Genomic DNA, 25773 nt, shown 5'->3' on the forward strand with positions numbered 1-25773 from the left:
TAATTATGTGTTATGTCTGTATAATTGTCTATCAAATGTTAAAAAGCAAATAGTGAATATAACATTGCCATGATCTCAGGTTCAACCCCACTCCAATGAATCTTGGGAGTAATACTCCTTGTTTGTGCACACCTTGCCAATATACAGAATTTGTGGATGTGATATAGTTCCTGATCTGTCTAGGAGTTCAGTAACTGGATTAACCCACAACAAACTAACCTGTCCATCCTATGCCAGAATAGAAAAGTGAATGTAAAATGAGGATGTAGTTCAGTTAATCAAACAAGTGCTTACCATCAAAGCAAGTTGAGGATCTATCATCCAAGTCAAATATTCATCACACAAAAGTATGCAACACCAGGTGCACAGCATCTTCCTTATAAGGCATTCTCATCACATATTGAAGAACCCACTGTTTGCTGTGTTTTTACTAATTGTTTCTTCGGGTGTCCTCTGTGGACAACAGTTGCTTAGGCTTTTGTGAGCAAGTGATACTTGACCCAGTCGAGGCAGTCTGGTGAATGAATCATCCCAAAGACAATTGAAGAAATGTAGCCTTGCAGTTTTTGATTTGACTTCTTATTTTCTGGCTTCAAATCCCTCCAGATCAACTTTGCTTTTCATCAACCCTTCTGCCAGTCAAGTACTAAGGTTGATATAATAGTTGGTTTCTTGCCTTGCACCTGTATTAGAAACACTTATCACTTGGTGGATAGTTGTCAGGTCCTGTAGCATATCTGCTGAAGTATTTTGCAGTATTTAGTTTCAAATTTCAACATTCCTTGTTCAATTACCACTGCAATACAATGTTACTCTTCATCCCCTGAGGCTTTATTGATAAATTGTGCACCAGTAATCTACAGAAATGTAAAACAAGTGGCTTGTTACTAGTCAAAAGAAATTGCTATTGTTATGAGGTCCAGTATTGGACTGAATCCTTGACACTATTTAGTTCCATTGTTCAGAGTTCAAATCCACCATGGTTAACTTGACCTTTCTTCCCTTTGTAGGGGTTGATACAAGACTAGTCAAAAAATATAAAATGAAGTATTACCCTTTGTTGGCTTTTGTCTGTTGATCAGACAGTGGTCTCTTGGTTAGTAAAATACAAAAAATTTTGCTTTTGCATATTAACATGAGCTATCATGGAAGAGCATTAAGCTGGGATACAACATTGCTGTGAGTGGAAAACTTCAGATTGTCTTGTTCAGCGTTGACATGTTCAAACTGTCTAAACACTGAAGAATATTTGAGTCACCGAATGGAGTGTAGTGAATAGTCCTTGTCATTTTACATGGAAACATGACATTGCACTAGTATCCAGACTTGAATTTAAATTTTCATTCTTATAAGATTATGATTGTACAAGAAATAAATCAAATGAGATTAGAGAAACCAGAAAATATGTTGTTGCTGTAGACAGATTATATATGTTTCTTCTCAAGAGTACATTTCCATCTCGCCAGTCACCTAAGTAAAAACTTCTACTATTGGTCAAACAGCAAGTCACATGATGCTTCATTACCATCCTCTTCACTGTTCATGCATAACAGTATGAAGCTGTGTAGCAAATTTTGTAATGTGCTAGGCCTATGTTTCTTTGACGAGAGAAGACATAGAGTAACAATGTATTCTGATTGCTCTATATCCATGTTGTGCAACTTCCCAGTCTCAGAATTGAACAGACATTGCATTAGTACACGACCCCTAGTTTTAATGAAACAGAGTGACCACCCATACAGCAAAAGCACCTATTGGATGTTATTAAAGAAATGATTACTGGTCACTTGACATTTTGGTGTGATTGTTTTCTTTGGGACTACCTCAAAAAGAAAATGTTTGTCAATAAACTACCGGCTGCTCAAACTGAGCTGTTATTTGCCAGGAAATAACAATACTTCAAGACATGGTGCGACACACAATGTAGAACTTCTGTGTTAGACTACATGTGCACAAAAGAAAAGGAAGGCATGCCAACACTGTATTCATCTAAAAGTCACCAGGTTCTCCTGTTGGACCCTGTATGTAATTAAATTCCAAGAGCTTATTTATTCTAAACAAATTGCAGCATGTTTCTGTCTAAAGCACTTTGGCCAAATAAATATCAGTGATAATAATGATTTCTGATTTAAGCACAAGGCCAGCAATGTTGAAGAGGAGTGGAGTTAGTCAATAGCATTAATCCCAGTACTTGACTGGTACCTTATTATATCGACCCCAAGGAGATGGAAAGGCAAAATTGATATTGGCAAGATTTGAATTCTACTCTAAAGGGATATAGCTATAAACACCAGAATGTATTTAGTTCTGCATTCCAATAATTCTTTAATAACAAAAGATTTCTTCTACTGGTACAAAAACTACATATTTGTAAAGGAGAATAATTGATAGAATTAGTGGGCTGAAGGCCAAAGTTGATTCTAGTAAGATTTGAACTCAATGTAGAAAGACAAAGTAAATACTATAATACTATTTAATCTGACTATTCAATCATTTCTGCTATCCCTTCATGGAGATAATGGTAATACTGATACAGTATTCAAAGGATTTTTTTTTTTTGTATTTGCTTTATTATTTTAGCCTAAAATTTCTCTGGTGTTTTTATCTATGGCCTATGCTAATGTGTGATAGTGGTGGTTCCAGTATCCTTGTTAGAGGAGTGAGTAGAGGCTTGTATCTTGTTCCAACAGCATCTACTACTACCAACAGGTACCCAAAACATTTAAGACTGACTGTCAGTGTTTTCATGTTCTCTTGCCAGCTGTCATTGTATGACCATTTGGGTTGATTCCTGCATTAGTTATATGTTGTAAACAAGGTGCTTTAATTGTATTTGGTTTCTTAAATGTATTTAAATTTGATACACCTGGAACACAAGAGCAAAACTATGAGATTTTAATGATATGACTATTTTTTAGAATGACATTGTAGAGTAAGTGTGAGGCCAGATTTGGTCTGTTTGAATGTTAAAGGGTTAAATTAGAAGCGGGTAGTACAGGTTATTTTAGAAATTCCACTGAACATTTTGTCTCATAATGTTGAGATGTATATGGAATTGTAGTTGTGATCCCCGTGGCCAATGCGAGCACCGCCTTGACTGGCCCCTGTGCCGGTGACACATGAAAAGCACCCACTACACTTTCAGAGTGGTTGGCGTTAGGAAGGGCATCCAGCTGTAGAAACACTGCCAGATCAGACTGGAGCCTGGTGCAGCCTCCTGGCTTCCCAGACCCCAGTTGAACCGTCCAACCCTTGCCAGCATAGAAAACAGATGTTAAACAATGATGATGATGAGCCATTCTTAACGATGCAGTACCTATTTACTGCTAAGTGGATTGGACTATGCAATGGGCATGGTATGATGTGAACTTTTGATCTCTTCAGGTTTTCTGGCATCTTATTGACTTTGATGCTGTTTGATATTATACATAAAATATTCAACCAAGATTTGTTGTTGATGTTATCAAGTCCCGGGTCAGCAATGATCAAAGCCATTCCAGCCGCAACCATCTGTCATTTTACTATGTGCAGGAAAACCAGGACAATATGTCTTTTTCTAAGATTGCAGTGTGTGCAGCTTGAAGGAGTTCTTGGCTGTTGTTTCTTCATGGTTGGACCTCCATGAAGCTTCCTTCTCATTGGCTTGTATGAGTTACTCAGAAATAGTGACTTTTTTCTCTCTTTCTTTTTTTTTTTTTTTTTTTTTTTTTTGTATGGTAGGGGCATTGTGATGGGAAATAAACTGTATTTTATAGAATATTACAGGATGACAAAAATATTGCCAGATTTAACAAGATTCTCTAAGCTCATGACAAGATTTGATCCTCAAAATTCATTAATTACAAGTAGACTTTTTTTTATAAATAATAGACTCAAAATATTTTATACATGTATTATTTTTCTTTCACTTCAATAATGCATTATAACATATGTCAGTCATTCCTTTAAACTCTCATATCACACTATGCCTCAAAATTCAAACAAGGTGCTTAAAATTTGACTCTTTCTTCATCAGACTTCAGTTTCTGCACAATTAGGTGAATGAGATACAAATCTCTCCATAATTACAAGTTTATCCCAGTTGATCCTTATTCTCATTGTGGTTTTCCAACCAGCTAGACATAGCTAAATCTTTCTCAAATAACACTTTACTGTTTTTAAAATGAAAGGGCCTGGGTATACTATCTGAATTAAAAAAAAAAAAGAAAATAATCACTGGTCACAATTGCAACTTTTTTAATCATGGGTCTGCTAGATCAGTACTAACCCAGGGTTTAACAACAACCTTGTATGAGGACATGGGATAAAAAGAGTCCAAATTTCACGATCCTCATGCAGACTAGTTTTTAAGGTTTAGTTTTACAGCACTAAGTAGAAGTATATTTCTGGTCTTGGATGGGTCGCCAGATTATCACAAGTAATACATCCTATTATCTTTAAGCATAAAATGAGAGTGGTTTCCATTTTTGTGAGGCCAGAACTTAACCTAAAAGTACCACCAAATAACATTAGCAGAATTTGAGCTTACAACCATTCTTTAATCAACTAAGCCCAGTCAACATTCCTTGATGGATGGTGTTTAATATAAAATAAACTAGTTTTGGTTTAATATAGGTTGTGAATGTATGCCATGCAGCATCGGCTGTCATAAGAGCCAGTGTTCTTATGGATATTATTGCAGCTGATAATCCTTAGATTTGGTGTCTCCTTCTCCCTATCTTCCTACAATTTAGTGAATGGAGTCAAACTGGATGAGTTGGTTATGAAGATACTAACGTTTTGTGGATCAAATCAAGGGCATTTTACAACTAGTGTCTTTCTCAACCCCACTACCATCATCCAGCAAATATTGTGTTGTGTATGAACTTTCATTGATTTCTTTGGTTTGTTTTAATGGTCTTATATCAATTTATTGTCATGATGATTCAGTTTAATTTTTTCTGTTGTTTTCATGACTTCACTATCTGACCACATGTCTGATAATCATTTGGTTTTATATGTAAAATGTCTAGGTGGGCAAGAAATGTCATTTATCTTGCATACCCAGTGAGGAGACATCTGCAAAGGGGAGCATTCTGTTAGAGAAATGTAGATAGAATTAACCCTTCAAAGACCATCCCTCAGTAACCTCGTTTATACAAGGAAATCTATAATGTAACAAAGATGATCCACAAAAATAAAGTCAACCATTTGTAAAAAAAAAAAGGCTTTCTCAAAGAGATTGGCCTGTGCGTTCATCTGCATCCTAGGAGTGATTAGAGGGAGATTTGGCTGTTGTTCCAGAAAGTCAACTATGTAGAGGCTCTCTCTCATCTCTTTGGAACACAGCTTCAAAATAAAACCTTGCATATGAGGAACAAATTAGAATTAATCAATTTTCATAACTGGAACCAATTCTGTTCTCTTATTTCTTGATTTAGTTTACTGGCTTTTAAGTTTCATTTTATAAGTGAAAGAACATATGTGTGTTTGTAAATAATGTGAGTTCAAGTCAGAATTATTAGATTGTATGAACTTCACTGTAGATCTTGTCTTCGTTTGATATATCTATCACCTGAGTATGTGGATATGATGTAATGTAGTCCTAGGCTTATAGTTTTTATGTTGATCCCTTGCATTTAATAATCTATACCTAATTTATGCTGCTGTATTTGATCAGGCTAAGAGCATCAGTGACTTTTGTAAGGTAGCAAATTGGCAGACTTATTAAAGCAATGAACAGCCTTTCAGTATTTATTTTGATGTGTTGCATTCTGAGCTAAAATCTTGCCATGGGTATGTTTTCCACTCATCCCTGTGAATGATGGGGTTCAATGAATAAAGTACCAGCTTAAGGTGGTAGACTGGCAGAATTGTTAGAGCATCAGACAGGATCCTTTGTGAGATTTGGGCATTTTGCATTCTTGGTTCAAATCCTGCTGTGACCTTCTTCGGTGGTAGATTGTTCAGTTTAACACCTCGACCTGATTCTTGGGTGACTTTAGCATAGCTTGCTTTGTTACAAGCATTCTAGCCACAGCTCTTGTTTGAGGATATATTTATCCCTCCTAAATAGTAAAAAAAAATTAATTGTAGTGTAAATTAAATAGTGATGCTATAAATGCCACACGAATGTTCAGGAAAATATGTTTTTTCTACCTAACATGATCTAGGGTTAAATGTTGCCCCTATGGCTCTTTGAAGCTCAAGAAACTGGTGCATGTGTGTGTGTGGTGAGAAGTTTTCTAATTCTACACCTTACTGTTTCTGTTTTTGCCATAATTAGCTAGCTGCCTTCTGCTCCACTGTCGCTTTTCCAATATAAACATGTGTACACATATTGAAGATTAAACTGGAGTTATGAAATAATAAAGCACAGTATTGTACATTGAACCCCTGTCACATATTGCTTCACAAAGGCTGCAACTCCAAAATTGATCTCCAAATTCAAAAGTGGTTATGAATTTTTTTACAACTTAAAACTGAGGAACATTGCATAATTTGAGAATAAATGAATTGTCTTTTAATGTAAATATGGTTTTATTTAATTTCTTTGTTTTTTTGTCTCTTCTATACGGACTTGGGCAGGGGTCGTCTATATGTTATGTAGGGAGAAAATCTAAAATTTGTCTTACCTGTATTCTTTCATATGATGATGCAAATATAGTTATTTCATTGACACTTATGTTATTACAAATTATAAGTTACATGTGTGTAAAAGATAACTATATGCTTCTTACCAAGTCCATTTGGTAATGGTGAAAATGATGGGTGGAAACAGGTCCATTTCTGGATTCCACTACATAATTGTATTAATGTGGTGTGGGCATAAATCAAAGATGAGAATATAGGCGTATGTGAATAAAAACCGTAGACATAAGTAGAAATGTATTGTAAACTTAGAAGCATATTTTTATAAACATAAACTATATGTATCCTTACAGTGAAAAGTAGACACTCTGGTTGAACTGTAGGTTGTTATGGATTTTCTCCCTCTATGATCACAAATAGAGATCCTTTATTCATTGCTGTTCTCTGAGAGTAAAGTTGCATACAGCCATTTATAGTATGCACAGACTTAGAACTAAATTGCCTTGCCTAATTTGCTTAACAGTGCTATGCATTAATGAAAATGAATTAATAGAAGTGCTATACAAAGTAGGGCAGTAAAACATATACCTTACATCTGTACTTATCCTACCATTTCAGTTATATTTTTCACATGAGAAGAGGGTGAATATAAATCTGAAATCAGTACCTTAACAAAATTAACTGGATTACTACAATGCAAGTTACTAAATTTTTCTTGCAATTTTGTATAAAAAGTTTATAAGTGTAAAACACTTTGCAACAAACACTTTACTACAAATCTATATATCCTTCTCTTTTAGCTATGAATTGTGTAGTTGTATATGTTGGCTTATGCTGTTTATGTTGGTGGATTAAGAAGGCAAGTAATTAGAAGCATGACCGACTAAGTGCAGTTGATGCTTTTGGCCTTCATGGCCTGGTTATTTCTTCTTTGAAGAACTAGACATGTAGAGACAGTCAAAGACTGTCAGGAGCATATAACCTTTTTTTCTGAAAATGATAAATTGACTTTAGCAGTATGTGTAACACGTTGAGCCATGCATCAATGGCAGTCATTTTGCAGTTCTGTCCAGTCTGTTGATTTTTGGTTTAAGGGATTAATGTTCCATATCAGATCTGAACAAATTTTAAAACTATTCAGTGAATTCCTTAATTGATCATGTGTAGATTTATAACCTACAAACACTTTTCATTTGAAAGTCATTATTATTAATTATCATTTAGAATATTTTGCTTAGTTTTCCCATGAATGCCAACATCCTTCAGGCATGCAGTTATTTATCCAACTTCAAGTTTGGTTTGATGTTGCTGTGATTTTGTGAGATTACTGAAGATCTGTTGTCTCTAGTGCTAACTTAAGTGAGTGACATGTTTAACTTGAAGATCTTAGCTAAGCTTTCAAAATGGATACTGATGAGATGTGGGCTGGCTTCACAGTGTTGCCGACCAAATTGTGTAGCAGTTGTTTACTTTATGGGCTCAATTGGACAAGATTGGCTAAGTTTGTGAAATGAATTTTGATGCTATAAGTATAAAAACAATTGCAGTTTGTTTCAATAGATTTGAGCATTATTGTATTGCTATTCCACAGGCTGCTTGCCTCTCTGACAATCTGTTTATATTTTAGTCCTGAACAAAGCTCACTATTGACACTGTTGTAGAATACCAGGAAAAATATACTGTAGTTCCATTTATTTTTGACTTCTCCAGGTAAGATTGAACAGTGGAAATAAACATCTCTGATTAGTGAACTAAATGAGTGAAGGGCTTTACAACTGAATCGATGAAAGTGTGTGCAGAAGTACACAGCAGGATCACAGGAAACTAGTGATTATCTGCATTAGTAGTCAATGAGTATTAAACACTTCAATAGTGGAATAAATTGGTTTGTTGTATGGGAAAGGAAAAGTCTAATGTTCAAGGCTGTGCTTTTCACTGGAGAAAGCTAAAATGAGCAGCATATGTCTTGCTTGATGATGTCCAGAAAACTAAGTACTGCATGCTGTGTATTGTGGAAACTACTCCATCTGTACAGTGTATAATTGACTAGCTTTGAAGACTAGGTGTTTGTAATCTGTGGAAACTCCTGCTTGAAGCTTGTTGTGACACCTGTGTTGTATTGTGTATCATGGAAACAAGGGTACAATGTACAAAAGCAACATAACAGCTAGGGGACACCTCATGTATTTGAGCAATACTCTTTAATTCCATACTCCTGCATTCTTAGGCCGTTGGAAATAAACATGAGATTTTCTGAGAAAACGGGCACCAAAAGAAATTGTGCAAAAGAATATTTTGTTTCTTCACTTGGGCTTACAAAATAGCAAACTTTGATAACGTTTTAGGTGTTGGGGTGGAGTACCAGAAGAGAACTTATATGAGGTGACTTGACCAACTAGAAATGGCAGCTAAATCACCTTCAGCTCACATTCACTTGTCATGAAGAGTTTATTGTATAATGTAGTCTTAAATGCACTGTATCTGAAGGACTGTTCCAGTTTTTGGACACAAGTCATGACAAAGGCTCGCCTTCAGCTAAACATAATACCAGATATGTAATGAGGATTGGTTTTATAAATATATACACACACACACACACACACATTATTGAAGATAGCTTTTTTATTTTTGAAATTACCTCCACTTACAGAAATAGAACAATCATTTCTTTACAATTGGGACCAACTCCAAATGAGAAGGAGAGATAATTTCAAGTATCAAGAATTCTCTAAAAATGACATGCCATTAAAGAAAAGAGGACATTTATGAGCACATGTTTCTGCTTCAATAGGCCATTCCGAGTTATTTCTCTTAGCTCATTTTCATTTCGCATGCACACACACACACACACATTGTACATATGTTCATTTCCTATGAATTTGTTTCCTTGTACCATATGCAATGTCGTTTCAAGTGTAAGTTAATAGACATACTAAGCTTATGATGATTTTGTAACTACACAGAATACTTCCACTCACTCTCTTGTATAGACAGTTAGTAATCTTTAAAATACTCTCTGCTTTGTTGGAGTGGGGAAAGTTACTCTGCTTCATTAGTGTAAGTAGCTGAGTATTCCACAGACACATGTCTCCTTCACATAATCTTTTAAACAGAATCATTGTAACACTGTGACCAGCTGAGTACTTCAGGGGCACATGTACTTTTAATGTAATCTTCAGCCACAATCAGTGCAACAAAGCTCAGCTTTTGATATATACATATATATAATGGTACCATAAAATATCAAATAATATAATATATTGATGCAGACGAAGGAATGGCTGAAGTGGTAGTGCTAGATTAAATGCTTTGTGGTATTTATTATGTATTTTTGTTTCCTGGGTTCAAATCTCAATGTTTCTTTTTGCTTGATCCACCTCTTGGGTAATCAAAATAAGTAGTAGGCATGTACTGGTCTGGATTCAATCACAAATTCATGGTCATGATAACTAGTGATACATTGAGAGTATTTCAGTTGGCCATGCTCTCTTCCATGTGTCTATTTTGCAGTTTGTTATTAGCATTGTCACATTGATGAAGACTGCTCTTTGAAATTGCTTTTGCCATATTCCTGGCAAGATACCAGTAGTTTTATGAGAGGCAACCCTATTACCAATGCTCCTCTCTTCTACAAATTCATTTTCTAATCCCAAAATTAATGTGTTGGAAATAAACGCTTTGTAGTGTTCGGTTACATTCACTCCAAATTCAAATTTTGTCTGTTGAATTCGAGTTCCATTCTCTTCAGAGCTTATAAACATTAATACTTGTATATTATGGTTAATGCAAATGAACAACTCGCTATACTGCTCCTCTTTTACAATAAATATTTGGTCCTGTGCCAGTGTTAGAAATCATTACTATTCAATGGATTTGGCCTAAGGTGCCTGTCTCTCTATTGGAATACATGTACAATATATTTCATGTCATTGTATTTTGTTTTCATTTTTATTTTTTCTTACACACTTGAAATAAACACACAACAACCCACAGTTTTGTACTTCATAAAAATCCTTCAATCATTCACCCTTGGGACAATAAAAGAAACTATAATTAAATGGATTTGACTTTCATCCCCACCTGAGATTGTTAGCCATGTGACAAAATTTGAAACCATTATTAAATGGATTTAGAAATTTAATTCTTTTTCTAAACCAGTTCTCTTAATTTGGCCATTAACGTTCTCAGTTATATTCTTGAATGCCACAACTTCTCACTAAGATACAATCAAGGCTTTGTGGTGAGTTAAATGAAAACACTAGTGCTTTTCACCATGGTTTAACAAATTTTGTCTGCTCTTTTGGCAGTGTGCTGAGTTTTGTCTCCTTTAATACCTCCAGAAATGCCATGGGATCACAACCTACCATACATGTCCTTTATTAAAAAGATTTGTGTATGTTACATATATATATATATACACACACACACACACACACACACACACACACACACACACACACACACACACACACACACACACACACACACACACACACACACACACACACGCACGCGCGCTCGCATACACACATACACAGCTCCCCGCCCCCTCTCTGTTTCTTTGGCATATCAAATACTTTCACTTGCCCAGCTCCCTCTCCCCAACACTATTCAAGTGTTTGCTGCTACATGGAGAAATTCATCCTTAAACAGTTTCATTTTCTTTCACAAAAGGAGAATTTAACAAATGTATATCAAAGGAAATTTTGGTGTTCTTCTGTGATGCTTCAAAAATGTCTTAAATTAAAGGGCTGGAGGTAGAATGAATGTGTCTTGTTTGGTTCCTGAATAAAAGTTTTAAGGTAATATTACTTCCTCTTTGAGGACTGCTTGAACATACAGTAGCAGTAGTAGCAGCAGCACCACCGCCATTACCATCATCAGTAACAACACCACTAACCTCTACCATCAGCAGCAGCACCACCACCTCCACCACCATCAGCAGCTCTGTAGTTGTTAAGTCGTCCATGACTACAACCATTGCTGCTGTTCTGTCGCCGCCGCCGCTGCTGTCTTGTCTGCTGTTTCAGAAAGCAGTAAGTATTGGCAGCAAGCACCATACGTGTGCACACACACGCACTCACTCTCTCTCTCTCTCTCTGCAGTAGTGGCAGTGGCTTGCCATATACTGCTACTTGGCTTCCTTGCCTTGCTTTAGTTGGGTAGCCTACAGAATCAATAAAGAGGTCTAGTTGTCATGGCAACATTCCTAGACCTTGGTGTCATCCAGATTTTCGAAAAACTAGGACAGGTGTCTGTTGGTATATCAGATAATGCTATTATTTCTTTTAAAAAAAAATAAATAAATAGAATTTTCATAATTTATTTTCTTTTATATTTTTCTCAAATTTTATGCTTGTAACATAGATTTCAATTAATATTGGAAGCAGTGAAGGGGTATATTTTATTTTAGATTTTCGTATAATTTTATTATATTTAATCATCCATTTATTTATTGATGTCTTCTCAAAGATTTTCTTTTCTTTTCTTTTTTTTTTTTTTTTTTTTTTTTGTTAAGGTGCATTTTTGAATAGCCACAATTTTGAAATAGCACAGAAATTTTATGAATTTGTTATTGCTTCTTGAGAAAATAAAACCTAAAATAAAATAGACAGCTTTATATAATATATAGTTAGATAGATATAGATATGTATGTATATAATTTGGCTGGACAGGATTGTTTAAGCATCAGACAAAATGCCTTTGTAGCATTCATTCTGGCTCTTTTATATTTTGAGTTCAAATTCTACTGTGGCCAACCAACTTTCCATTTCATCCCTTCATAGTCCTTAACCCTTTAACTACAAAATTTCATAGTTGTTCCCGTAATGATGTTAAATATCTACAAAAAATAGTTTCAAACATAAAATAGATTTATATTTAAAGCTGCTCTCCTGCAGTTAAGGGTAAAGAAATTTTAAGTGGGTACGTCTGATTTTTGCAGTAAAAGGGTTGAAATAGGATAGCAGTCAAGTACTAGTGCCAGTGCTTGCATACCAAAATTGCTAGCAGTGCACCTAAAATTATATTCTGAGTTCAAATTCCACTGAGATCAGCTTTGCATTTCATCCTTCCAGGGTCAATAAAATAGAATGCCAGTTTAGTACCGAGTTGACAATATTGACTAACACTCCTCTCCTCAAAAATGCTGGCATTGTGCCTAAATCAAAAAGCACATCCCTCTGCCATCAATAATATAAAGTGCAAGTCTAACACTGGGGTCAATGACATTAGCTATCAGGCATCATTATTATCATAGTTTAATTTTAGATTTGGTTCTTTTTATTTTGGATTTTGTTTTGTTTTTGTTTTTGTTTTTTCCTTCCTAGTTTGATTTTTTTTCTTCTCATTTTTATTTCTAACATTTAAGTATTTGTCATTCTTCTGGTTTCCAGCTTGCCAGCATTCCATTTCTATCTGAGGCACTAAATCGTAGTTCTTTGTTTCTTGTATGACTTAAACTATCGAAACTGCAAAAGACTATTTGTGCAATAGGTGTATATGTGTGTGCGCGTTTATATATGCACTTACGTATGTGTATGTGTAGATATATATAAATGCACAAAAGTTGCAGTTAAGAAGTTTGCTTTGCAAAGACATGCTTTGGAGTTTGGTACCACTGCACAGTACCTTGTGTGCCTTCCCTGTAATCTTAGAGCAGGCAGAAGCTGAATGAAGCCCTTTGAGGAGGTGGGCGTGCGCTTGTAAATGTTGGTATTCCTTGCTTAAGCAAAATGGTTATGGTGCTGGCATTATTGCCAGTCGTTCTGCTAAGGTGTATAAACAGGTATTAAATGGAGGAATAATGTGTGTGTGTGTTATTATTATTATTCATTCGTTTTTACATCCATTTTTCCATGCTGTGATGGGTTGCACAGATATGTTGTTGTGAGGCATTCTTTTCTAGCCGAATGTCCTTGTTACTAAACCATACCTGTTTTACAAAATAAGAGATATCTTATTCCACACATCATCAAAAGTACAAAGCCAACAGCCGACCTGTTGATAGAGGAAGTGGTAGCAACTTCACCACCCATAGCTGTGCGACTTTTGGTGGGAGTGCAAAAGTAAACAAACTCAGACTGATGTATAATGGGCTTCTTTCAGTTTCCATCTATAAAATCCACTTATAAGGCTTTTGTCAGTCCCTGGGCATCACAGAACACATGTACCCAGGGTATCATGCAATGAGACTGAACACAAAACCCCATTATTAAGAAGCGAACTTGTTAACCACATGACCGTGACTACACGTGTTTGTGTGTACACGCACACAACAACATTGCCGTTTCTTATACAACTTCAACATGACCTGGCACAGGTTAAAACTAATTTTTCTATTACTCCTTGTCCCACCAAAGAACTTAAAACTCAAAAGACTTTCTTTTAACTTTATATTCATTCCATGGTCGCTACATCTGCGTGTGCGCACGCACATAGCTATGGAACGAACCATTGACTTTGCACAAACGCACTCAACCGTAGCAATTTTTTCTCCTCGTTTCCATTTCCAAATGTGTTATGTGTTCATGCATATATAGGAGTTGCACATGATGCTTGATTCTGCAGAATTCACTGCGTAGTGATCTTTCTGTATGCTACCCTGTGTGTGTGTGTGTGTGTGGTTGAATATGTAAATTTCAAAGAAGCGCAAACGCAAACAAGGAAGTTCCTTGTGTTTTGTATAAATTATTTAATAACGATCAAAAGTTATTGGCGCATCTGAGTGATTAGACATTCGAACTTAACTAGTAGCAATATTGTGGTGGTCACTTCCACTTGAAAAGATGCGCGGAAACAGGCCATTTGAATAATGTGGAGGGAAGCAGCAATTCCCCTACAAATTCCCCAGTTCTACGTATGTAAATAAACCGATATCCAGCTACTTGGTCTGAATCACACTATATTTTTCTGGTTAGTGCTTCTAGATGTGGTCAACCTTCTTGTTTTGTGACCTGGCACTGGGAAAAAAGTGAAAGTAAAAACTAGGTAGAACATAGCCCGCTTTTCAAAAAAGCATTGAGGGTTTTATTTATTTATTTATTTTTTATGTTTAGTTTTGGCTTGATTATATTTAGCTGGTAAGCCAGGTAGCATCATAGAATCTCCCACACTGGCTTACGTAGCCTCCATTTTGAACATGCCATGGAGTTTTGTATGAGGCTTCACAGCACTTGTATATATGTATGTGCGTATAATCAGCTCCCACACCCGCTCAATGAGTTGGATTTTTCATTTAGCATGTTCTTAATATCTTAGTTATAGATAAGGCTTCCTTCCTTATCTGTCAATTTTGATTCACCAGAACATCAATGGAAAATTTTATTTATTTATTTTTATTTTGCTTAGTAAAAACTGACAAGTGACATGGCTTGTTTATCTCGAAGAAAGGTTATTTTATTTTTTTATTCAAGGGAAGTGACTCTGAAGGATTTTTTTTTATATTTTCATTATAACTTGCTACGGTATCTCTCTCTCTCTCTCTCTCTCTGTATATATATATATATATATATATATATATATATATATATATATATATATATATATATACACGTGTGTCTCTATCAATTCTTTCTCATTTCTATGTCTTTTTCTTTAATTGTCCAGCTTCTATAGTGTCACTATCTCCTCACACGCCTACAAAAAGCAAAAGGTCCCTGAACAAGTACTAATAGTCACTGGTAGTCAGTCTTCTCCATACCTAAGTATCGCTACTGACTCCACTCTCAAAGACCAGGGAGCAGGTTCTCTACTAGGTTTTTGCATGAGTTCTTTTAAACTGGTAAAACCTGTTGAAAACCTAGATTTGTAAGACTATTCACCTGGTTAATAAGGTTGTTGATCCATAAATACTTGCAGAGCTAAACTGTTTTCATGGTTTGGTAGGATAGACACTGTGTGTATGTGTGTTCATGTATTGCCCTTGTTCTAAAAGCATATAAATTTCCCTTCATCTAAGTATCTGTGACCTGAGCTGTGTTAGTCAATCTCATTAGGGTCCTCTATGCAACTGTTCAGCCTGCTAAAAATAGCAACTGAATCTCCCTCAAATCGCATCCCACTCTCTTAGAAAGAAGAAAATGTTAGATAACACTATCCTGAATGTACATTGCCTTCAAAAAAGACAAAATTATCAAAGTTTGAATAATTTTCAGTGAGTTATTATTTATACTGATGGATCAGTGGCTTGAAATGCAGAGTTTTAGATTAAAACAAAAATTAGTGAAACACATTTTCAATAGTTTTTCCTGTTTGTGCTGTATTATTTTGACATGTGCACATGTGCTATGATTGAGTTTACATGTCTCTTTAGATATGCAGATTTTCTATGAAATAAGTGGTTAAATACTGGAAATAAATAAGGGCTTTTGAGTTCTGTCCCAGTGAATGTCCTGCAAACTTGTACGATAATAAATAAATGACATGTGCATATGTGTATAACACACACACACACACACACACACATTATACAGACCCACATGCTCATCTATGTGCATGCTTCAGCGTGCTGTCTGAAGATGAGTTTCAGTATTTTAAGACTTGTTTTACAGGGAGGAGAGTTTCAAAAAGAAAACAAAAAGAGGGCAAATCTAATACATTTACAAAATCTCAGAGGGCTGTGTATGTGAATATTTTAAAATCGTTTTATGGCTATATTCTTAAATGTAGTATGCAAATTTTTACTTAGCTGAAACAGTACATTTACCAGTTATGACTTGTATGATTATATTTCTAATATAATACATCACACTGGCTGTGTGTTTCAAGTAATTTTGAAAATAACTGAATTTGGAGGAGTTCAGTAAATGAACTGTGTATTGGTTTATTAAACTGATGTCAAAGGCCTGACATCAAAAGGGTTGAATGTCCTACAACATTAAGTTTCATTCTTTTACATTGTGGATTTGACTATGATTTCCTGCCTTCATCACTCCCAACATCACCAGTCACGTGTTTTCAATGGGCAATTCATCTGGTACTTTATATTTATGAAAATAAAGCACCACCTGTTTTTCTATTTACTCAATATTTTTATCTTTTGATCTCTCACTCTCTCTCTCTCTCTCTCACCCACTCACTCACTCACTCACTCACACACTTCCATCTACTAAATTCTACTCACGAAGTTATTGATCAACCTGAGGCTATGATAAAAGACACTTGTCCAAGGTGTTCTGCAGCAGAATTAAACCTGGACTCACATAGTTCAGAAGTAGTGTTCTTAACAACCATACAACCACACTTTCATTTATGCCAGTGTAAGAAATCAATCATGAATAGGTGTCAGGGGCAGGGAAATTTACAGGTGCCATTTAGTACATTCCTTTTAATTAGAATTCAGATTTTTCTCTGGGGATGGGGCAAGGAAAAAAATAGAAAAAAACCCTCGGCACTGTAGCATGTTATTGTTAGTGGCCATCTAATTTAAATGCTTTATAGAGCATTTTGTTTGTGCCGTTACATTCTGATTTCAAATCTGGTCAGGTGTCGACCTTTCACCTGTCCTTAGTAAATTGCATAAGGTATTACTAATACACTATGCTGGGGTTGGGTGACTCTTCACCACTATTGCACCACCCCCACATGGAGGTAGTGAATTCATAAGAGAATCAGCTAGAATGCTTTGCTTTTTTTTTTCTGCTCTCTGTACTATGAGTTCACTCCACCTTACATCCCTCTGGAGATCAATAAGCAAAATACCATTCAAATACTAGGATTGATTACTCTTCACTTGTTCTTTGTTTTCCTCTTGACATTGGCTGAGTGTGGGGACCAAAAAAACAAGCATTTGCATTGTGGGCCTACTAATGTCTTCACCAACACACTTTTCCTCTCTCTGGAAAAATGGGACTTTGAGGGATTGTCTATGATCTCATTTGATCTGCTAGAAACACTAGCCAAATTTCACACCTTGCTATCTTTAATAATAATAAAAAATTAAAAAATACAGGTGTGCATACGAGTCTGTGGATCAAAGTTGATCTGTGGAAGGGTATAAAAAAACAACCACCACCTCTAGGAAATCAATCTTATGTTAAGTAATTAAAATCTAATGTATTGCCTTTGGTCTGTGATGAAACACCATCTCTGATTGGTTTGTTGCTTAATTCTCAGATCAGCCATGATCCAACAAATGAATGATTAAATGTACTGAATTGTAAAAAAAACCCTCCCCATCTTTATTTTTAGACTTCTTGTATCTAGGTCTATTCAACATTCATAATATTAGAAATAACTCTTATTAAATTTCAAATTTTTTCATAATAATAATTCCAATAATTTTACAGAGCCATTCTTTTTAAAGCTGAGTGTCTTGTTATCTGGCACTTTACTGATTTTGTCTTGTACAACTCTTACATAGAAATATATTGAAGCAATATTCAGTTTGTTTTTGACACATTAAATTTATTCTCTCTCTCTTTATTATCTCACAGGAAAGTGATAATCTTTGGTGGGATGCCTTTGCAACAGAATTCTTTGAAGATGATGCAACATTAACTTTAACATTCTGTTTAGAAGATGGTCTAAAACGATACAGTGAGTATCCTATAATTTTGTCTCTTCTCTCTGCTCTTTAGTTTTTTTGTTTTTTTTTAAATTTTTATTAATCTATATTTTGAAAAGTCTCCTTTGTATCTTTATATGAATGTTTAAGGATTAGACTATTACAGTTGCTCCTTCTCTTCAGAGCTTGCTAGTCTCCTGTCACTTCCACTCAGGCAATTTAATCTCACCCATGCACTGTCCACCCTGCACTAACCACTACATCCAGTCCTACCTTCAAGAAGAATATTAGTTTCAAATTTTGGTACAAAGCTAGCAAGTTTGATGGGGAGATAAGTCGATTTTTATTGACCCCAGTGCTCAACTGGTACTTATTTTATCAACTCCCAAAAGGATGAAAGGCAACGTCAACTCTGGCGGAATCTGAACTCAGAATATAAAGACAGATGAAATGCCACTAAGCATTTTGCTCAGCATGCTAGCAGTTCTGCCAGCTTGTTGCTTTATTCAAGAAGAAGAATTATTAACTGCATCAGTTTCATTGATCTCAGAGTACTTCCAAAAGCTATGGGCACTGCTCCTTTCTCTAAACCAAACCAATAAAAGTCACTGAAAAAATGTTAACTCATTGTAGTATCATACATTAGTGTGTAATAATACTGAGCACAGTGGATGGAAAAATTGATATAAAATATTGCATAAAATGCCTTGCTATATTTCATTAAATTTTTTTGCATTTCAAGTTTGAACCTCTTTACAGACAACCTTTCTTCTCAATTCCAGCATGATTCTTGTTCATACTGCCTCTTATTACTTTAGCAGTACTACTATTACTCTTCTCCTAGACAGGTTGCCTTCCTTTGTGATATAAGGAACCTTGTGTCTCTTGTCTTCAAAATACAGCAGTCCCCTTTTATACTATAGTGGCTACCCTGTCTCCTAGCTGAGTCAACTTCGTTGCAAATTGAGAAGCTTTATATCTACATTGTGGGTTTATGAAACAATGTGGCTGGTACAAGAGTTGGGGGTGGGAGTTAAATTGTGTGGCAATTAGTGAGTGGAAAGATGGAAAATAGTCAAATTCATTTTCTTTGCTTTCTCCGTCCTTCTGGTACTTTGTTTTCTTACAATAGAGTATCTTGCAATTTATATATTCACCCATCTGGACAGTGATTCTCACAGTATAGTAGTATCTTGTTGATTTAATAATTCAACATTCCTATACACATATTCTCCCATCTGGGCTGTTTCATTGACAATACTGCTCCGCAGTAGTGGTGGTGTTTGTATAATTATATGTATGTGAACTGGGGCAGTGAAAAATTCTTCTGTCCAGGGGAACAGTGAATTTGCATTCCTCTGATATAAGCTGACAAACCACTACAATATCTACTCAACCATATCATTCTATATATGATTTAATAAGTGGATTTAATAACATGACCTAAGTCTTAACTTCAAAAGTGTTTGTCAAGTGAATGTGTAGATGTGTGTAAGGTTTTCTATATTTTTAAATGTTTCCCATGTCTTTCTATATAAATGTTTAGCAATTAGATTTTTTTTTTTTTTTCTTTGTAAGATCTACATGTAATGGTTGTGGTTCATATTTTATTGTTTTCTGAAGTCAGAGATAAGCCCAGATCATTTTGACAGTTGAGTGTAAACTTAAACTTTGTAATGAAGTGAGCTTCCATAGTTTTATGATACTCCATGTTACATTTGACCCCTCTCTTTTTTACACACACACACACATAGTAATTCAAATGTTCCTAACAGATCAGTTGAACTTCTTAATGTACATCTTAGCTCTTTCTCTCACATTACCCATTTCCTCACCACAATTCAATGCATTACATTAACTAGACTGTTTTGTATTAAACATGTTAATTTATAACATGGTTGTTAAGCACTTTATTAACCTGGCTTATGGCCCTCACTACTGAAATACCATTTATTTCAACAGTAGGGCAGAGGGATTATTTCAAATGCATTGCCTGCATTGTTTAGCTTTGGGTCAACTTTGAACCAAGCAGATTTATGACCAAAGATGTTCCAGTTATATTACCCCACCTTCTATTCACTCAGTGTATATGAGTCCTTTCATTTTTTATGACAATAGAGCGTGATCTGAAAGGAATTTATCTGCCTTTTTAAACAAATTGAATGACCTCACTGCTCATAGTAAGAGTTATAGCGGAAGATTGTGTGTGTGTGTGTGTACTTTCGATGAAAACTAGACAGAGTCAAACTACTTTAGAAAATGGGGAATATCATAATGACAGTACAACGTTCAGCAAATCATCTGTAAATTACTGCTCTAGATTGTTCTAGCTATTCACTCCATTTACTCTTTTAGCTGGTTTCAGTCATTGGATTACAACAAGTGACTGGGTTTTAGTCAATTATAATGTCCCCAGTACTTTGTAGCTAAATTTCCATCTACCAAATTTCATTCACAAGTCTTTGGTTGCACCAAGGCTATTACAGAAGACACTTGCCTGAAGTTTCACACAATGAAATCAAGTCCAGAGCCATGTGGTTGAAGTGTAAAGTTTCATTCATGACTAGCTGAAGGGATTTGGAGATCAAATCAGTCCGTTAACATTCATTCTGAAATTGGTTAGGAATAGAGTCTGAAAAGAACTCAAGTTAGACTCTTTTGTGAATTTGTTAACCTTGAACTCATAGTAACCTTTTCTGATTTTCTTTTTCTTTCTATTTTTTTCACCATTTCAGCAATTGGACGGACTTTAATACCTCGCTATTTTCGCAGTATATTTGAAGGTGGCATAACAGATCTCTACTACTTACTAAAACATCCCAAAGAATCATTCCATAATACAACCATTTCACTAGACTGTGACCAGGCTATGATGATCACCCATCATGGCAAACCCATGTTTACTAAGGTACTGACTAAACTGAATTTACATTTTATTTGTCAAAAACTCATCTTAGACATTTAATTGTTTTTCTGCTTGTGTCTACATACAAAAATATAGAGTATCTTAAATGTATTGTGAAAAACCTATTTGGATGTACAGTGGGAGTTGAGAAAGTTGCTTTTTTTTTTTAATGCTTAGGCCCTAGGACAGCCCTAATTAAACAGATAGGTTTGTGTTTGTTTTGGGTTTTTTTTAATAAGAATTACATTATCAAATGTATTTCTTTGTTTAACATGGAAGGGTGTGATTTGAGATAGATTTGGCTGTTATTTCTAGCAATGTAGCTTTCTTATTGCTTTGCGACAATGAGCATGCCCAAAATTGGTGAGATATTTACTAGCTAACAAGATGAGATCTGTGGTTTGCATTTGGCTCCTGACATTGTATTGTGTTTGTGGCCCAGACATTCAACTCTCATCAAACAGGTTCATTCACCAAAGTAATCATTCATTGTAAAATCAACTCAATCCATTGGCTTTTAGTGCTGAGTTTGATTCCTCCTGTGAGGGAAATATTTAGACTTGTGCTTGACCAATTTTTCATACAAGAGATTTACTTCATCCATGTAATGCTGAGAAGAATATTGATAACTGCCTAGGAAGTCTGTATGGTCTAGATGTTTAAAACGTCAGGGGTAAGCAAGAGAAAATTTATTAGCTGGGACTGTCAACAAAAGAAGCTGTCTAAACTTCTTGCCTACATATACACAGATTTGTTGCTAGAAGTGCTTTGAAGTTATCCATGGAGGCAAGTGAAAATAATATTATAATACTCAAAAGTTCCATACAACCAGGAGAAGATAGTCAATCAGGAGTGGCGATTTCAAAGCACAAATTGGTCTATTTGTAAGTACAAAGCTGCAATCCATGTTCATGAAAAGTAGCATGCAGCTCATGGGTGGATCAAATCAATTTTGTTTATAATGTTGCAAACACAATGGGGAAAGTGTGAGTTATTTATCATTGTACCTTATATATAAGAATTTGTGGTTAGGTAATAGTGTGGATTTTTTTTTTTTTTTTTTTTGTGGGGGGAAGTGGTCACAAAATTATGATTATTGTCAACACTTTCAAACATGAACAGTTATGTATCTTGAAACCAGGGGTTGTTTCAGATGGGTTGGCATCAGAATAGTTAATGAATGTTTGTGTGTGGTGTGCGTGTGCAGATATAAAAATGGAAGATGTCATGAACTCTCTTTTATCTAATTCTACAGGTAGTCACTGAAGGAAGATTGATTTTAGAATTTACATTTGATGACCTCATGAGAATTCGATCATGGCATTTTGCTACCAGACAACATCGAGAATTAATTCCAAGAAGTGTAATAGCAATGCAGGTAATGTTTCTTATTTTATAAAAATGGCACATTATTCCTATGAACTTATTGGCATATCTCCCTTCTGCTTTCTCTTTCTCACTCTCACACTCATATATATATATATATATATATGTGTGTGTGTATGTATTTGAACAGGCTGGACAGCTCGGAGAGCTGCACCAGGATCCAATTGTCTGTTTTGACATGGTTTCTATAGCTGGATGCCCTTCCTAATGCCAACCATTTTACAGAGTGTGCTGAGTGCTTTTACATGTCACCAGCATATAGAAAACTGTATGTATATTTGATATAAACACATGTGTACACAAATCATGAATGATGGTTCTGTGCCATGTAGTATAGCACAATGCAATGTCTGTAGTGATAATAATGAGATGAGATAGCCAAGTACTGTATAATTAAGGTATTGGACTACCTGCTTATCGGTCATAAGTTCAAATCCACTGCAGTATTTTATTGTGTTTCTGGTCAGAGCACTTCATTCTCTGATCATATTGAAATGGTGTTTGCAAATTGATTGATATTCTATCCTGAGAGAGATTTATATTTCTCATATAGATTAACATTAGAGCTAAGCCCCAACCTTTAAGTTGGCATGGGAGACCTATTTTAGTATGGTCTGAGCATATGATGATGCAGACGTTATTGTAGTGTATTTGATAATGTTGTAACTAATGTGTTGGGCTACCTATCATGTTTATTAACTCTGGATTTCTTGTAGAAATGGCCATGATAGCTGATGACACAGACACATTGTTGCCATCGTCATCTTCGAATTCAATTAGATGAATACTTCTACATCATTAAATATTCCACTTATTAAGCTTAATGTGTAGGATAGGTAAAACACCTTACTCCACACTATTCTGATCATTTTCTGTACAAACGAGTCAATAAAGAAGCTTCTATGTCAAGCATAGACAACCTCTTTTGATAAGCAGGCTGTAAGGGGCATGGCTCATCATCTGATGAGCTACACTACAAATAAAATTCAAGGTGGTTTTCCATTCAGTATGGGCTGCAGTTTGTCCATGGTTGTTCAATGTTGTTTGATATGCTAGAATAATAACAGTCAAATAAAAAATGGAATAACCCATTGAAGAAGCAGTCCAATGACTCACAACAATATGATGGTCATCTAAGGTACATAACTCTGTTTGCTCCGGTTTGGCACACCCTATTTCATGGTTGAATGGTTACCTGTAGAGCATCCAACTGTAAAAAATATGTTCTCCACAGAGTGTTGTGAAGATACATCTGAAATTTATAGACTTGGCCAACCCATATCTGCATAGGAATTACTTTATATAAGAAAGAAGTGGTTAAATGTAGGAGATTAAAAATTATGACCTTGCTGTTCTAGGTTGTCTTGTTTTGTTGGTTTATAAATACTACTATATACTTAACTGCTTTGATTATCTATCTATATACAAATTAATGTTTAAAATATGGCTAAAACATTTTTCAAATAAATTCCTTTTTAAAGTTTTTCAAGTTTAAACATTTAAATGTTTCTTGAGTATGAGTGACAAACACACAAAACATGAATATTCAACAGACATATGTGGTCAGTACCTTTGAAAAACTTAACACAGGATCTATTTATGCTATTATATGGTCACAGTTGCAATGTGACAGTTGTTAAAGGAATTTTTACTTCCCTTCCCATTTTAGATAGATAGATGTGTATAACTGTAAGCATCTGTTTTTATTTATTTACATATATATATATGTGTACATATATACTATATATGCAAAATGACTTTTTTCTTCTTTCTCTTACAGCAAGATCCTGCTATGGTTGAACAATTAAGTAAAAATATTACTAGACAGGGTCTGACAAATTATACACTTAACTTTTTACGGGTGAGTAATTTCTCCACACAATTGTTTTTCTTTTGTTTGTAACCAGAATTAGAAAAATATGTCTAACAAATTGGTGAGCTGCAACTTACTTCTTGTAGTGTAAGGGCCTTATTAAAAGTGGTAGCTGTAGTTAGTACTAGTAGTGGCAAGAACTATATTTATTTTGACAGTCAGCATTAAAGAAGTTGATAGCACCAGCTTTGGAGCCTCTTCCACCTCCATGTCAGCCTTAGATTGTGAAGAACAACTATTATTAATATGTATGCTGCCTGCATAAAATCTGATGATATGTATTTAACATATGTATATATAAATATAAGCGGAGGTGTATGGCTTAGTGGTTAGGGTGTTGAACTCATGATCGCGAGATTGTGGTTTCAATTCCTGGATTGGGTGATGTGCTGTGATCTTGAGCAAAACATTTCATTTCATTTCACTGGGCCGCTCAGCTTGTAAAAATGAGTAATCCTGCGACAAACATATATATTCCAGGGAGGAATATATATGCCTGAGAAACCAGGAAACCGACTCTATGCTCCTTACAGAGTACTGTGGACTAACCATAATATTATGAAGATTTAGTTGACTATTGTCTTTTTTGTACAAAGCAAAGATTTGCTTTAAAAATTGAAGAGACAATAGACACACCCTGCATGCTTTTTGCAATACTGTTGTGGCATTCTGTATTTACTGCTGTTGCCTCCATGACTGGATGCTACCTATCTATACCTATCCATTTGCTAACAATTTAAATGTGTTCTGTAATTTAATTGTTGTTTTGCCCAAGGTCAATCCTAATACAGCAGACCTATGAAAAATGGCATTCCAGCCATGGCCATCCTGTGTTTTTGTATATCAGGAACTGCATCATATGATGTGTCCTTTATTTTGCTATTTCTATCAGACTGTGCAAGCACAAGGAACTCCTTTGTTGGCCTGTTCTTTTTTTGTGTGTGCTGTGAAGGGAATAATTACTTGAGATTTTATCATCTTGCTAAATCTGGAGGGGAGGGGATTCTTCCCATCCCCACACACCCCTACCCCACTCCAAGAAAGAAGTGTGCCCTTCTAGATAATGTTATTACACCCTTTTCTTCGGGAATTATATTCCCTTCTGATCTTGTAAATCTTGTGTCCTCCCTTCGAAAAATTCCTGGAGCTCCACTTGTGGCCATTGCTACACCATTAGGGAAGGCAACACAACTGACATTTTTCGTTTGTTTTGTTTTGTTTTTTTTAATCCATATTTTTAAGAGTTTAATAATTTAAGTTAGGGAACAAAAACAATTTTAAATGAGGCTGAAACAGCAATTTAAAGGACTGCATGGAGAAGAATTAATATATTTAAATACCAGTTTTTCAGCAACTTTCAGTGCCAGTAAATAGTAACACTGAGATGCATTGACTTTGAGGTTAAAGTACCTGTTCAAATGATAGCTGTCATAAAAAAAAAGATCTTTTTAATCTTGTTTCCAGCATGGCTGCAGTCAAATGACTGAAACAAGTCGGAAAATACCACTTACTATTGCCATTGTGCTTGTTCCC

At 35.2% G+C, this 25773-nt stretch overlaps 1 protein-coding gene across 3 annotated transcripts in view; it reads left to right on the forward strand.

The window, feature by feature from the left end:
• LOC106876387 (LIM domain-binding protein 2) overlaps positions 1-25773 on the forward strand; it is a 160245-nt gene that overhangs the window by 114639 nt on the left and 19833 nt on the right. For all 3 annotated transcript variants that reach the window (XM_014924904.2, XM_014924903.2, XM_014924902.2), the window contains exons 6-9: positions 18006-18108; positions 20812-20984; positions 22237-22359; positions 24148-24228. In XM_014924904.2, coding sequence (XP_014780390.1) covers positions 18006-18108; positions 20812-20984; positions 22237-22359; positions 24148-24228 — 480 coding nt within the window. The remainder of the gene's footprint in view (positions 1-18005; positions 18109-20811; positions 20985-22236; positions 22360-24147; positions 24229-25773) is intronic.

This window comes from Octopus bimaculoides, chromosome 14 (genome assembly GCF_001194135.2).
Source record: "Octopus bimaculoides isolate UCB-OBI-ISO-001 chromosome 14, ASM119413v2, whole genome shotgun sequence".
In the NCBI taxonomy this organism is placed as follows: Eukaryota; Metazoa; Mollusca; class Cephalopoda; order Octopoda; family Octopodidae; genus Octopus; species Octopus bimaculoides.